The 15,809-nt window shown below is 38.3% G+C and overlaps 1 protein-coding gene across 1 annotated transcript in view; it reads left to right on the forward strand.

Moving 5' to 3' along the window:
* Positions 1 to 12,328, forward strand: part of ELOVL7 (ELOVL fatty acid elongase 7) — a 76,881-nt gene extending 64,553 nt beyond the window's left edge. Inside the window, exons 6-8 of the mRNA XM_027520113.1 lie at positions 1,465 to 1,570; positions 7,098 to 7,234; positions 9,484 to 12,328. Of these exons, the coding sequence (XP_027375914.1) occupies positions 1,465 to 1,570; positions 7,098 to 7,234; positions 9,484 to 9,693 (453 nt within the window). The 3' untranslated portion in view covers positions 9,694 to 12,328. The remainder of the gene's footprint in view (positions 1 to 1,464; positions 1,571 to 7,097; positions 7,235 to 9,483) is intronic.
* Positions 12,329 to 15,809: the final 3,481 nt, after the last annotated feature.

A 15,809-nucleotide genomic window follows, 5' to 3' on the forward strand; every position in this document is an offset into this window, starting at 1 on the left:
TGCGCATGTACGCACGCACGCACGCAATCACCCAGAGAACTCATTAAAAACACACATGCTTCAACCCCACCCTCAGAATTTCTGACTCAGTGGGTCTTAAATGGAGCTTAAGAGTTTGCATTTCTATCAAGTTCTCAAGTGAAGTTATTGCTGTTGGTCCAGGGTCCACACTTTAAGAACCCCCACTGTCGTCCATTGGTTCTCAACCCTATGGCACTGTAGACCTAATTGCCTTAGAAAACAAAAAGCTGGGCCCCACCCTAGAGATTTGGTGTCAAGATGGTCTGGAGTTACAGACCAGGCATGGTTATTTAAAAACAAAAGACAAACCTTCTTGGACCTAGTAATATGCAGACAGAGTTGAGAACCATTGATCTAGCCCAGAGGACTTAATCTGAAAAGAAGTGGAAGCCAGAAAGTTTTAAGGCTTACCCAGAGAAATGCCGCCACGGTCTGGGAGTAGGACCCCAGATTGCTCGTGTATGGCTTTTTCTGTTGCACTGCGTTGCCTTCCTCTACATGCATAAGCAAATGTGCTTTGACATCATTGTTCCTGCTTTGCGTGTTCTCAGTTTCAGCTTCCATAGGAAACTGGTGCTTCTCTGTGTCCTTCCCTGAACCACATTTCTCAAATACTCTTACGGATACTTTTGTTTCTGCCAGTCTGTTTAGTCCTGTACTTAGAAGTCTAACTTAGCTCTGGTTTTCTACATTTTGAATATTTTTGAACATTTAATTCTGCTGTTGAATATGTTTTTGAGAAGAAAAAAGTCCCGTCCCCCTGCCCCCAGCTTTCTTATTCTACCTCTTTGTTTATTATAGAAATTATAGAGTTTCTGACTAGATACGTTCAATCTGGATGAGGGCTTTAACACCCTTCTCACTTTTCCTAAGCTGCTTTGCTTTCGTTTCCACCTTACTTCCCTAATTAATTCTTCAAGTGTTTCCCTCTTCATCTTTCTTTAATAATAATTTGCTAACTTCTGATTTGCTGCAAGTCTTCTTTCAATTTGCTTGATCCTTTATCTAAATTGGTAGAATATGTTAGGGAGCAGTATAGAATTTCAGTCCTAGGACTTCAAAGTCTGCTTTTCCATATATTTCAAAGTCTGCATGGGTGGTGGTGGTGTTGTTTTTTTTAATTTGAACCAGTAACATTTTTTCAATAATTTTTGGTCATATCCTTCACTTTATATCTTTGATTTTTAAACACGGCATTCAGTATCTTTTCACCTTTTTATTGATTCTTCCGTGACTAGGCATCACACCTAAGTTCTCTTGTACTAATTATCTTTTGAGTTGCCTCTTAGAGAATCAGCTGCTTCTGTAGATTCTATAAGGCAACTCTTTCAAAGCACATTACAATATGGAATAGTAATAGTTTGCACTTGGCCGATATTTTTGTAACATTAGAAAATTATTGGATGATTTTATATGAACTTGATTTTCTTTAAATTATTTCAGATCTTTTTTATTCTGCGTAAGAAAAATAGTCAAGTGACTTTCCTGCATGTCTTCCATCATACCATCATGCCATGGACCTGGTGGTTTGGAGTCAAATTTGCTGCAGGTAGCCAAGGGAGAGTTGGGATTATGTGCTATAATTGGTTACATTTCTGTATGCTCTAAGCATAAATTCTATCTTTAAGTGTGATTTAAAAGAATCCTAAAACATCAAAGAATCACTTTGATCAAACTTCTGACTTTCATTAATTATCTGAAACATAAACACAGGACTCATAACTAGATCTTCCCCCACTCCCCAATACTCTTTAATATGTATGACCTTTGGGTATAGTCTTCTACTCATCCTTTAGTTGTTTTGCTTGGATTTTATTCGTTTCCTATATAATTCTATACATATTTTAAAATAAGTAATAAATGATAAAATGGTAAAATCCTTCATTTTATAGAAATATAGTTAGATAACTATTGCTTATATGTTTCCAGGAAGTTAGAATGCTTATCTCAAGTTCCATGTCTTCTTTGCTTTCAAATTTCCAAAAGCTGATACACCAACAACTCTTTAAAGATGTGTCAGATTACAATTGTCCCACCTTCCCTAAACATCCTACCATATTAAAGGATGCTTTGATTGTTTTTTAAGGTCAAAAATAGTTTAACTCAAAAGCTTGGCGAACAGATTCTTTAGTTGATTTTTATTTTAGGCTTCTGAACATCTAGAATATGAGAGAACAGGAAGGTAAGTACTTTTACCTATCATAAAGTTTTCAATAAGTGATATCCTCAAGGTTATAGTCTTATTAGCAAAAGTTGTCTGGGGGATTTATTTGTTCTAGTTTCTTCAATTTAAGAAGTCTTCCTGTAGGCTTGCAGGCCATTCTAGGCAAAGCTTTAACATTTCTATGGACAGCTTACCTCTATTGGGCACTCTGACTTTTAAGACTAAAGGAAAGAGAAACTACAATTGAGGAACTCTTGTTTGAGTTTTAGACTCTCTAGACATGGGGAGGAGGGTCGGGGGTGGAAATCTGCATGTCTCAGAGCATGAAGGGACATAGATAAGCCAGTGGCTAGAATAGGATGCCAGAACCTAGGGGAGCTGGAAGGGCTGGCCCTACTTTGACCCAAGGGCTTCAGATTTTCCAGTATGTAAAGTAGCTCCTTGCCAAAAATTGGCATTTATCTGTTGAAGACTTTTTTTTAAAGGAAATGTAGTTGTTTTTCTTATAATGTATATATATGAATTTAAAAATTTAACCCACATTATAACAAGTAGGTCTCATCTGAGTCCATTTCACAAATCGAATGTAGTTACATTATTTAATCTCCATTATTTTACTTTGCTTTCCATGCTTTTGTTTTCTCTTGCACGTATATTGCGCCTCTCAGTTCTTTTTACAGTGATATTTCTTGACACTATTTCTTTTGGCGGAAATTAGAAAATACCTAAACATCCAGTAATCGAATGGTTGTGATGTCTTGTGTTTATAATTGTGAAATGCAAATGATTTTGAGAAACATGTAGCTCCAACTCCTGTTAAGCAGCTTGGCTCCTAAATTTATCAGAAATAGATGGCTATTCTTACTATTCTATTTTTAAAGTATGCTAGACAAGGTGTTTTCACACTCTTCAGTTCCGTTCAGTTCAGTTCAGTTGCTCAGTCGTGTCCGACTCTTTGCGATCCCATGAATTGCAGCACGCCAGGCCTCCCTGTCCATCACCAACTCCCAGAGTTTACCCAAACTGGTGATGCCATCTAGCCATTTCATCCTCTGTCGTCCCCTTCTCCTCCTGCCCCCAATCCCTCCCAGCATCAGGGTCTTTTCCAATGAGTCAACTCTTTGCATGAGGTGGCCAAAGTACTGGAGTTTCAGCCTCAGCATCAGTCCTTCCAATGAACACCCAGGACTGGTCTCCTTTAGGATGGACTGGTTGGATCTCCTTGCAGTCCAAGGGACTCGCAAGAGTCTTCTCCAGCACCACAGTTCCAAAGCATCAATTCTTCAGCGCTCAGCTTTCTTCACAGTCCAACTCTCACATCCAAACATGACCACTGGAAAAATCATAGCCTTGACTAGATGAACCTTTGTTGGCAAAGTAATATCTCTGCTTTTTAATATGCTATCTAGGTTGGTCATAACTTTCCTTCCAAGGAGTAAGCATCTTTTAATTTCATGGCTGCGATCACAGAACTTATTTATTCAGATATCTTTCAAAAGACCAGATTATTCTATTCCAACACTGAAGAATAAGTATAAATTAAAAATAAATAGGAAGACAGTACCCCCAAATACAGTAATTAAGAGATACTGACACAAGGGGTCTCCCTTTCCTTCCTTATCCATCACTGTATTTTCTAAATTTTCTTGTTTGAATATCTGTTGATTCTATAGTGGACTAGCAAACACTTGAACAGCATACCTAATATCTGTTCACTGACAAATACAGCAACAAGAACAAGGGTGTTTCCAGAAATGTGGTGTGGTGTTGGCTTTCATTCCTAGAATAAAACTGTCCAGCTTTATCTGTCCTTTCAAAAACCAGAGCACAGCTGATCTCTATCTAGTATTTAATTTCCTGTTTGCCTATTGTACTCCTCCCTGGGATAATAGCAATCCAGTTTTTCTTTTGAATGTGATGAAAATATTTCTGTGGCAGGTTTTTATATTAATTATGTATATACTCCCTTTCAGAGATACGGAGAATTGTGATAATTACCCAGGTGGTTCCTTTATATTTTTTCCAAACCAAAGAAGTAAAATGTGATGGTACTAATTATAATTCATTTTTTGCAGAACTATTGTAAAGAAGAAAGCAAGCTTACAAAGTACTTTATAAGAAAAGTCTTCCAAAGGAGATATGAGAAGTATTACTAATTAAAATGTGATTGCTATGTGAACAAACATGAAAGTAACTCACCAGAAAACAATCACTACTAGAGAAAATAAGCAAGCTAATTTGATTTGATAGCTTATTTTAATCAGTAACCCTAACTATAAACACTCTTAGCTACACTATGGCCATGCTAAATTCCTGTCCATAGGAGCCTCATTTTAGGACATTCAAATGGTGAAAGTTTCTGAATGGAAAATAGAATCTGGTCTGATTCATTATCAAGCATGAAATAGATTTCCTGTGTATCTGTAATTGTGAGACAATGGATTTGAAAGGCAGCTGGCTTGTCCCCATTTAAGTAGCTTAACTCATAAACTCTTCTATTTTTAAATTACCCTAGAAAAGGTGTTTTTACACCACACTAATTTATTTATTTATGTTTCTTTTGGGAAAAAGACTAATCCAAATGTAAATAATAGAAGCTGGAAGTTTGTTAATAAGTTTCATTAGTTCAGTTTCTTCTTACTTGAAATTTGTGATAATGAAAGGATTAGCTGAAATTTGATTTATTCTATTCAGGAGAGGAAAGTTTATGAAATATAGTATAGCATGAAAAAGACTTTTCATATTTAAATATGAAATTTTAAAATATTTATTTTAAAACTACTTACTTTTAAGCAGTTTTAAATATTATTTAAAACAGGTTATTTTAAGGAGTACTTTGGCAATGGTAACATTTAGAAGTATCTAGCATTGTTGCAATTATGGATGATTTTTTTTAAAGTAATTATTTCTGCTATGAAGCAGTTTTTATGACATTTGTCCTTAGAAGATTGTAGTCAAAGTAATACATTTCAGTTTTGCTTTAAACTTTCTATAAATCACAGTGTTCATGAATTCAGTCCTTTGTCTAATGTAATTAGGCAAATTTGTGAGATTTTGTTTTATTTCTGAAATCAAAGAATATTAGAGTAAGTAAAATAGAATATTTTTAGAAAAATTTAAATTCCAAGTCAACATTACTAAGCTGAATCAGGCTGTATGTAAAGAATGAAGGTTCTTCTAAATTGTTCATCTTAGGAAGGAGACACTGGGGAAGAGTTTTGTTTCCTTCCCCACCATCTACTAATCACTTTGTTTCCCCTTTCCACTGTACTACTGATTCAGTTAGGGCTTCCCTGGTGGCTCAGCTGGTAGAGAATCTGCTTGCAATGTGAGAGACCTCGGTTTGATCCCAGGGTTGGGAAGATCCCCTAGAGAAGGGAAAGGCTACCCACTCCAGTGTTCTGGGCTAGAGAATTCCATGGACTGTATAGTCCATGGGGTCGCGAAGAGTCAGACATGACTGAGCGACTTTCACTTCATTTCACTGATTCAGTTAAAGACAATTGAAAGAATCTTGGCTTATATTTACTTCAGGGTCTTCTATCCTAACTTGCCTGGAAAATCCCATGGACGAAGGAGCCTAGTCTGCTGCAGTCCATGGGATCGCTCAGAGTCAGACATGACTGAGCAACCTCTCTTTCACTTTTCACTTTTATGCACTGGAGAAGGAAATGGCAACCCACTCCAGTGTTCTTGCCTGGAGAATCCCAGGGATGGGGGAGCCTGGAGGGGTGCTGCCTATGGGGTCGCACAGAGTCAGACACGACTGAAGCGACTTAGCAGCAGCAGCAGCAGCTTCTATCCTAAATCGAAGGTGATCAGTGGGAAATGTGGTAGGATTAGAAGAGGAAACCAAGATAGGAAGGCACAATTAATAATAGTCAAATGGAAACAGCATCAAAATGGTTTAACAATTAATAAATGTTTATTTTGGAAAAACAGTGATTGATTAAAACAAACTTAACATAGCTTACTTATGAAAGCCAGTGGTTCTACTGCCAAAATTTTGTGGCACTAAAAGTATTGAAAACTATTAAGAGTGAAAAAAAGTTAATTTGATTTTACACAATAATATGTAAGAAATGTATATATAGATTCTTAGTGGCTTAATCTGTAATAACTCAAATTGGAAACAACTCAAACATCTTTTGATTGGAGGGTGGATAAATACGTTGTGATGAATTCATATCAGGTAATACTACACAGCAATAAAAGGACAATTTATGTGGATGCATCTTAAAAACAGTATGTTGATTAAAAGAAGATAGCCACAAAGAATACATCCTGTATTAATTCTAAATTAACTACTTAATTAACAAAAGTAATTAATTCTAAATTAATTAACAATTAATTCTATTTATATGAAGTTTGTAATGGGCAAAACTAACAGTTGATGATGGAAGTCAGAATAAAAGTTACATTGGAAGGAGTATATTCATTAGAAGGGGCACATGGGAACTTTATGTGGCATTAGAAATGTCTTATATCTTGAATTTGGTGGTGGTAACATATTTTAAAAAATCATCAAGTTATACACTTAAGATTAGTGTACTTTGTGGCTTTATATGTTAATTCTTACTAAAAATGAATTTGATTACTATTATTTAGCAATATATTATATTTAAAAGGTAATTCCACTTAGTTTGTTAAGGTAGGTCCAAATCACAGGAAAATCTTAGTGTTAAGATAGAATAAATAAAGTCGTGCTAATTTATTTTCCAGGATTTTATTTTATATTTTACAAAATGAATGTAGTATCCAGCTCCCTCTAATTTTATAGATGTTTAATAATAATGATATTTCATATTTATTTTTCTTCCCACTAAAATTAAAGAAATATACTAAAAGTTCAGACCAAAATATATCTCATCTTAAGGAACAGTGCCCCTATTTTATGATATTTTTTTTCCAGGTGGTTTGGGAACATTCCATGCCTTTTTAAATACAGCTGTACATGTAGTCATGTATTCCTACTATGGACTGTGTGCACTGGGACCAGACTACCAGAAGTATCTGTGGTGGAAAAAGTATTTGACGTCATTACAACTTGTGAGTAGTTAATTTTCTTTAAAAGCAGATATGAAACTAAACTGGGAGTCACTTGACTTCTTTATGAATTAGGATATTAACGAAAGGGCAAAGTTTACACAAGATAGGAATATAAATTGCCTGGCCTCTAAGGCATCCCGGGTGGCACAGTGGTAAGGAATCCACCTGCCAATGCAGAAGATTCAAGAGACACGGGTTCCATCCCTGAGTAGGGAAGATCCCCTGGAGTAGGAAGTGGCAACCCACTCCAGTATTCTTGCCTGGGAAATCCCATGGACAGAGGAGCCCGGCAGGCTACAGTCCATGGGATCGCAGAGTCAGACATGACTGAGCACACACACATGCATGGCATACCATCATTCTTTATATCTTCCGTGAACTTTTGTCAGGAACTTTATTGAAAACAAAGTATATTTGGTAGCCAAGAGGCTCAGACAATTAAACTAGCATGTGTGTTTTTATACCATCTTTATATTATTTTATGCATTTATATGAGGAGGAAATGGTAGCCCACTGCAGTATTCTTGCCTGGAGAATTCCATGGACAGAGGATCCTGGCAGATTACAGTTCACAGGGTTGCAAAGAGTTGGACACAGCTGAGCAACTAACACATACACAACATGGATTTATATAAAATAAATTTATTTATGATCAAAATAATCTCAAAGTTATGTGAACCTCATTAGATATAATATTAAATTAGAAGTTAGAAATTCCATATGCTAGGTCTAAATGACCTTGAGGGAATGTAACTTTCATGAGCCTTCCTGTGTGCCTGCCTGCCTAGTCCTAACATTTACAAGTTTATCTTTCCTCCAGTTAGTAAAGTATTGTGGGAATTAAAGGTGTAGAGTGGCGCTGTAAAATACATGTTGACAAAAGTGACAGCACCCTAAATAACCAAACGGAAGGAAATTATTTTAAGTCCTGCTTGGAAATATTACAAAGTTCTGAAAATTATTCACAAGTCCTTTCTTTTTAAGCATTTTATGCAAATGGAAAGTAATATATGTTTATTGTAGAGAAATTAGAACATCTATACTGCATATAGAATTTGTCTTAGGCGTTTTTTATCACTTAACATACTCTTAAGTGTTGTAAAAACTTTTTAATAATATGGAAAAATACTTATATAGGGAAGATACATGCTGTTTATTATTTTTTCAAATGTGTTGATAATATTTACACAAACACACCTGCATAGAATGCTGAGGATGCTACTTTGACTTTCTAAAGTTTCATTTTCTCATCTGCAAAATGAGAGGAATAATTGTAGCTACAGCACAGAAATGTCTTAAAAGTTCCTTGAGATAGTGCAAGGAGAGTTGATGATGATAATAACAAGAATGATATAAAAATCATAACTATGGTTAGAATAGATTGTGGGTAATCATTATTTATTTTTATGTGTAGATTTTTTTTTTTTATATGTGTAGATTTTTAGTTTTCCAAAATTTCTACAGAACATGTGTTACCTTTTAGTCATGAGAAAAAAGATATCCAAAAAATCTGGACATTAGCCCAAAACATGTAATATGTTCTTTTAAGACTGTGCAGAACGTTCTGGGACACAGAGCCCTTGGTCATATGATGCTCTCTTACTGCTTGAAAATTCTCTGCTATAGCTGGCAGATAGGATATATTTTTGTCTACGACAGTGGAGGACTGCTGGCAAATATGAAGACTCAGTGATGCTGTGGTTCCAATAAAGTAAATGAATGGGTCTCTAATTAGAATGTTTTTATTCCCCGCCCCACCCCATCCTCAACTGAAATAGCCAGGTTAACAACAGGATGGAATGTTTGAAATCAAGCTGTCATAGAAAAATTAGGCCATAAGGTAGTGGCCCTGAGTGTATTTCTTCAGACAAGACCTCAAGTTGAGACTGACGGGTCTCTGAGTGTTAAAGCGCCGCTGCGCCGTTCTGCACGTGTGCGTGCTCAGTTGTGTCGGACTCTTTACGACCCCATGGACTGCAGCTGTACAGCTCCAGGGAATTTTCATAGCACTCCCTGGAGTCGTGTGCTTTGGCACCACTGAACAATGTTCCAAATTCCCATCTGCATTTTGACATTGTTCCACCTACTCTCACTCCCTTGGAGGCTAGATTGAAAGATAAAATTCCCTGTTCAACAGTGGCCTAGATGCGGTTGGAGAGTGTTTAAATATAAGCAAAGAATGTGTTAAATAATTGCTCCATTGTGACTCTTGGGAGCTTAACAGTACTTTCCATTCTTCTATCTGTTAGATCCAGTTCGTTCTTATCACCATCCACATCAGCCAGTTCTTTTTCATGGAGGATTGCAAGTACCAGTTTCCAGTCTTTCAGTACATCATTATGAGTTATGGCTGCATCTTCCTGCTGCTCTTTCTCCATTTTTGGTACCGTGCTTACACCAAAGGTCAGAGGCTACCCAAAACTGTGAAACATGGAATCTGCAAAAACAAAGATCACTAAAGTTCAAGTACAACATAAGTCTATGAAAAAGATTGATATCTTGTCTTCCTTGACAATCAAGAGATATTTCCATGTGCAGTGCATTTTGTATATTTTTCAAAACCAAAAGCTTGTATTTTTATGATAAGTTATTGGGGTTGCTGGTATTTGAGAGCCCAAAGCTCCCAGAGAACAGTCTTCTGATAATTAGAGCCTAAAGCAGCCAGTTTTTCAGCTGCTTTTAAACCTAAAGATCTTATTTAGCACATTTTTTAGATTGAAAGAAGGATGTGAAACAGTACAGTAATCTTCAAAGAAACCCAGTATACATGAAAAATATCATTTGATATTTTGAGCATGGGAAGAGATCCATGCAGTACAGAAGATTCCTTCTGCAGGGTCTGAAAACCTTTAACTATGGGCTCTGGCTTTGTTGCTTGTTGACTATATTCAGAAGACACTGTATTTACTCTAAACTTAACTTCCCATTCTAAAGAGCTAACGTGGTTTTGATAAGTTATCATTTAAAATCACTAAGTCATTTTTAATGAATCTCTTAAATAGCCGGCACCAGTTTTGCTTGTAAGACTTCCTCCCAACACTTTTGCTTGGTAAACTGTTTAAAGGTAACAATCCTTTAGGTTAGTACATTGATGTACTTGATACTAAGGTGGAGTTAATATTTTGAAAACAAGGTGATTTGTTCTGATGGCTTAATGAACACTTTACTGTTACTCTTTTGCACTGAACTTTGCATATTTCTGGGAAGCGGTGAATTTGGCCAGGGAAAAAATACATAGTTGTCTGTAGTATTGATGTAATGTCACTTTCTCATATGATCATGGTTTAAAGGATTATTTTGGTTAAATATATATTGGTTAGATGTGTAAGTGCTCATATCATTAGCACACATTAAATGATTTTATACATAGTTTTCCAGGGGTGGGTGAAGAGTGGCTTGTGAAGCAACTGGAAGCAAATGGTGGCACAGAGACTATCCAGGGAAGACTTGGTGATAGGGGTCTCTCATAAAGAGAGCGAGGGAGAGAGACTGTGTAACAGTTATTGTTATAGATTCACTACATGGAAAAATGTTTTCCAGAATTATGAATTAATTAACAGCCTAGAATTTTTCTTTTTACATATTTATGAGCTATATAATGAAGAACTGCAATGCATTTTGTATAGCTTTCATTTCTTTAAAATTGCTGCTTTCTAAAATTCTCTTGTTTTCACATTTTGTTGGGGAACCCAACTACTGATCAGTAGAGTTTCACCCAAGAAATAGCAATAGTTGGGCATTTCTGAATTTTTCCATATCGCTCTTTTACTTGTTATACTTGATTTTAAAAGGTTGCTTATGCTTGTGTCAGTGGAAGCAATCGGTACCCAGTCATTGTGTAACACATAATGATACTTATTGAACAACAAAGACTGAGTTTCTACCAACTATACATCCATAGAGTTAAGTGTCTCCCTCCTAATCCATTCATTTATACCATGGCCTTTTCTCTTCACATTCAGCAGGTTCGTAAGTTTATTTGCCTGTAGTGATTTCACTTTCTTGCAGTATGAAATGATGAAGGTTGGTAAAAGGAGAGATTACATTTAAAAATAAATAAATAATAACAGGAAAGCAAAGGTAGAAGAAACAGCAGCTCTAATTTATTTCTCTGTGAGAGTCTTAGGGTCTCCTTAAGTGTTTTCCTGTTTTGGCTCTTCAAATCCAGCCTAAGCTAAAGTGAAGAGGTATGGTAGATGCTGTTACACACACGCACAGTTCCCAAAGACCCCAGTCGGGTAAAGACCCAAAGGAAGCAAAACTAAACGAAGATAAAACAGGAGAGCTGGGTTCGATCCCTGGTTTGGGAAGATCCCCTGGAGAAGGGAATGGCAACCCACTCCAATATTCTTGCCTGGAGAATCCTATGAGAAGAGCCTGGTGGGCTACAATCCATGGGGTTGCAAAGAGTCGAACACGACTAAACGACTTTCACTCACTTGGTATCTTTGCATACTTTCTGCCTTGTACTGCACAACCTCCCCTCATCTTCCTGTAGCCTTTAAAATGATTGAGGTGCCTATGAACTAATAGCCACATGTGATGGAATCACACTGTACACTGTATGAATAGGAGTAGAGAGCTAGAATGTTACATGAAAAGAAATCACAGCTGGCAGAGGCAACCTCCATGTGAATGAACATCAGCAGATCAGAGTGCCACTGGATGCAGGACTGGGTGGGTATTGTTTTCTTAAATGGCTCTGTGGGTCACAGAAAGTTTCTGTTGGACTTCCATCCTGCTTTTCAAGACTTCCTTGCCTTTGGGTGTGCTTTGCTTACCTGACAAATAAAAAGGCCAGCTACAAAACCTGGCTTCTGATACAAAGCTGAATTCTTTAGAACCTATAGCTACATTATAAATAAATACAAATATAAAATTTTAAATATCTGTGGGACATTGCCTTTTTACAGTCTTAATTGAGAAGACTGCATTGTTACATAAATTATAAGATTATGAAGTTGCATTTCTTCAATTATCCCTTATTTCTGTTAACTACTTTAAAGACTGTGGAAAACTCTGTGGAAATTGTCAAAGTTTGGGTCTGATTTTCAGTGTGTGTATTATAATAATAAATTCGTGGTATTGCATGTCTATGTGTGTATGTTTTTCATTTTGGAATCTTAACTACGTATGTTTGCATGGAAAGATGGTGTTTTAATCTGCATATTCATTTAATCAAATCATTTCACACACTTGTTGTACCCTTGCTATGTTTAGAGCCCTGTGCTGGACACTGAAAGTGAAAGTGAAGTTGCTCAGTCGTGTCCGACTCTTTGCGACCCCATGAACTATAGTCTACCAGGCTCCTCCGTCCATGGGATTTTCTAGGCACGAGTACTGGAGTGGGTTGCCATTTCCTTCTCCATGGGATCTTCCTGACCCTGGGATCGAAGCTGGGTCTCCCACACTGTAGGCAGACGCTTTACTGTCTGAGCCACCAGGGAAGTCCTGGACATTAGAGTGTTACAAAATACAAAGATGCCTACCTACCACATGGGACTTTCCTGATGGACCGGTGGTTAAGACTCCACACTTCCACTGCATGGGGCACAGGTTCAATCCTTGGTTGGGGAACTAAGATCCCACATGCTGCACAACACAGCCTAACAAACAAAAATCAAAGATGCCTACCATGTAGTTGATACCCCCTGGAGCTTGCAGGATGTCAGAGAAGATTGTGTTACAGGGAAGTCTATGGTTGGTGTCATATGAGTAAAGGTTCTGGCACTTAGTAGCAGGGAAGGCTCCATGAAGGTATGTAAATGTGGGTCATGTACAGATTATCAAAATGGGAAGTGGGTTAGTGGAAAGAAATAACAAATCGAGGTCCAGAGGCAGGAAGTGTAGGAAATGGCCAGCAGACCAAATTAGAGCAAGGCATCCTCAGATATGCAGATGACAACACCCTTATGGCAGAAAGTGAAGAACTAAAGAGCCTTTTGATGAAAGTGAAAGAGGAGAGTGAAAAAGTTGGCTTAAAGCTCAACATTCAGAAAACTAAGATCAAGGCATCTGGTCCCATCACTTCATGGCAAATAGGTGGGGATACAATGGGAACAGTGAGAGACTTTATTTTTGGGGGTCTCCAAAATCACTGCAGATGGTGACTGCAGCCATGAAATTAAAAGACACTTGCTGCTTGGAAGGAAAGTTATGACCAACCTAGACAGCATATTAAAAAGTAGAGACATTATTTTGCCAACAAAGGTCCGTCTAGTCAAAGCTATATATAGTTTTTCCAGTAGTCAGGTATGGATGTGAGAGTTGGACTGTAAAGAAAGCTGAGTGCTGAAGAACTGATGCTTTTGAACTGTGGTATTGGAGGAGACTCTTGAGAGTCCCTTGGACAGCAAGGAGATCCAACCAGTCCATCCTAAAGAAAATCCGTCCTGAATATGCATTGGAAGTTCTGATGCTGAAGCTGAAACTCCAGTACTTTGGCCAACTGATGTGAAGAACTGACTCATTTGGGAAGACCCTGATGCTGGGAAAGTTTGAAGGTAGGAGAAGAAGGGGACAAAAGAGGTTGAAATGGTTGGATGGCATCACTGACTCAATGGACACAAGTTTGAGTAGGCTCCGGGAGTTGGTGATAGAGAGGGAAGCCTGGCGTGCTACAGTCCATGTGGTCGCAAAGAGTCGGACATGAATGAGTGACTGAACTGAACTAACTGGTGAGACTATGAAATAGCATAAGCACAGACTTACCAGATTTGAGTGGGGAGGAAAAGAAGATTGGTCCTTACCCAAGAGGTTGAGGACCCTTGGGTTATGATACTTCCACTCCAGAAGGTAAGTGTATTGTTGACTGGAGAGGAGATGAATGGGTGGGAGATGAGAACAGAAGTTTCTGTAGACATTTCTAGCAGATGCAATCACAATGAAACGCTTACAACACGTCCTGTTATACCAAGTTGCCCCAGAGAGAAGACCAGAGGGCTCTTTCTTTTAGTGGCTAACTGGGTGTGGTCATGGCTTTGACTGACAGCTGCCATCAGGTCAGGCTGCGCATGCATATATGATCCAACCAACAGCACCCTTATCATCTAAGTGAGCACCTATATTCAAGCTGCAGCATTTTAAAAATATCACTGTACTTTGCATATATTCTAAAGTCAGCAGGATTCAGTCCATTTAGGGAACAGCCTGGTTACTAAAGACAGAAGGTTTGGTACAAGGTATTATTGGCTACAAGTGTCCAGGCTGTTCAAGGGGACATTCTGTGCCCAGGTTGCTCACGGGGACTTACAACTTCAATAGGCCTGATGTATGCATCTGACTACCTGAACGTGCAAGCTCTGGATTCAGAGCTGCTGTCTTCTATCTTAAAAGCTGAATGAACGCTTGTCAGCATGTCTTCCACCTGCTTTGCATTGTCCTGTTCATGAATCTGTTTCTTTTTATTCTCGTGCCAAATATCCTACTTTGAGTCCAGATAGTTTTGCCCAGATGAGAGCATTATCCTTGGTCTTTTTGCATTTTTACCCATCATAAGAACTTTGTATCCAGCTAAGCCACTGTCATGGAGGGCAGCTGGGGGCAGGAGTTGAGAGCACTGACTCTGGAACCAGCCTCCTGGTCAGATCCTGGCTCTGATACTTAAAGCTGTATGACCCAGGTGACCTCTCTGAGTCTTAGTGTCCCCACTAAAAATAGGGACCTTGGTACTACTTCCTTCATCGGTTCAGTGTGGAGATTAGATAAGTTAATACAGGGAAAGCTTTTAGGGCAGCACCTTCCTTCCAGTTCAGGCCCCAAACCTCGAAGTCATCCTCGACTCCTCTCTCTCACTCAACAACAAAGGCTTCCTCTTAAAGTAGCAGCAGAATTTGACCACTTCTGGACCCTCATCATGTCGGCCTGTATTTTTAAAATAGTTTCCTCTCTGACTCACTGCTTTGGCCCATGTCTCCATACAATGCATTGTCTACACAGCACCCAATGTCATCTATTAGCAAATTGATGCACGTCACATTTTTACTCGAGACCCAGCAATGGCCTGTGATTTCACCCAGAGATGAAGCCAGAGTCTCCACGATGGTCTACAAGGCCTTCCATGGTCTGTCTCCACTGCCGTTGCCCCTCTGTCCTCATTTCCTATGACTCCCTACTCGGCTTCCTCTGGCCCAGACATGCTGGCTTCCTTGTGTTCACTGGCCTGTGCTAAGCACAGTCCCATCTTAGGCCCTAAAGTTTAGCTTTTGCATCTGCCTCAGGGTCACTTCTTCTTGGCCAAACCCTTCATTTCCCTCCAATCTTTGCTCAGATCATGCTTTCTCAATGAGGCAGGCCCTGTTTACCCTATTTTCTACTGCAACAAGCACCTCCCTTTGCCTTGTACTTTCTTTGTTCCATACAACTATTATTACCTTCTAACATGCCCTACAATGTGCTTAGTTATTATTTATATTGTTTGAAGGTGAAAAGTGAAAGTGTTAGTCGCTCAGTTGTGTCCAGCTCTTTGCAACCCCATGGACTATAGCCTGCTAGGCTCCTTTTGTCTATGGAATTCTCCAGGCAAGAATGCTAGAGTGGGTAGTCATTCCTTTCTTCAGGGGATCTTCCTAACCCA

The sequence above is a fragment of the Bos indicus x Bos taurus genome, chromosome 20, assembly GCF_003369695.1.
Source record: "Bos indicus x Bos taurus breed Angus x Brahman F1 hybrid chromosome 20, Bos_hybrid_MaternalHap_v2.0, whole genome shotgun sequence".
In the NCBI taxonomy this organism is placed as follows: domain Eukaryota; kingdom Metazoa; phylum Chordata; class Mammalia; order Artiodactyla; family Bovidae; genus Bos; species Bos indicus x Bos taurus.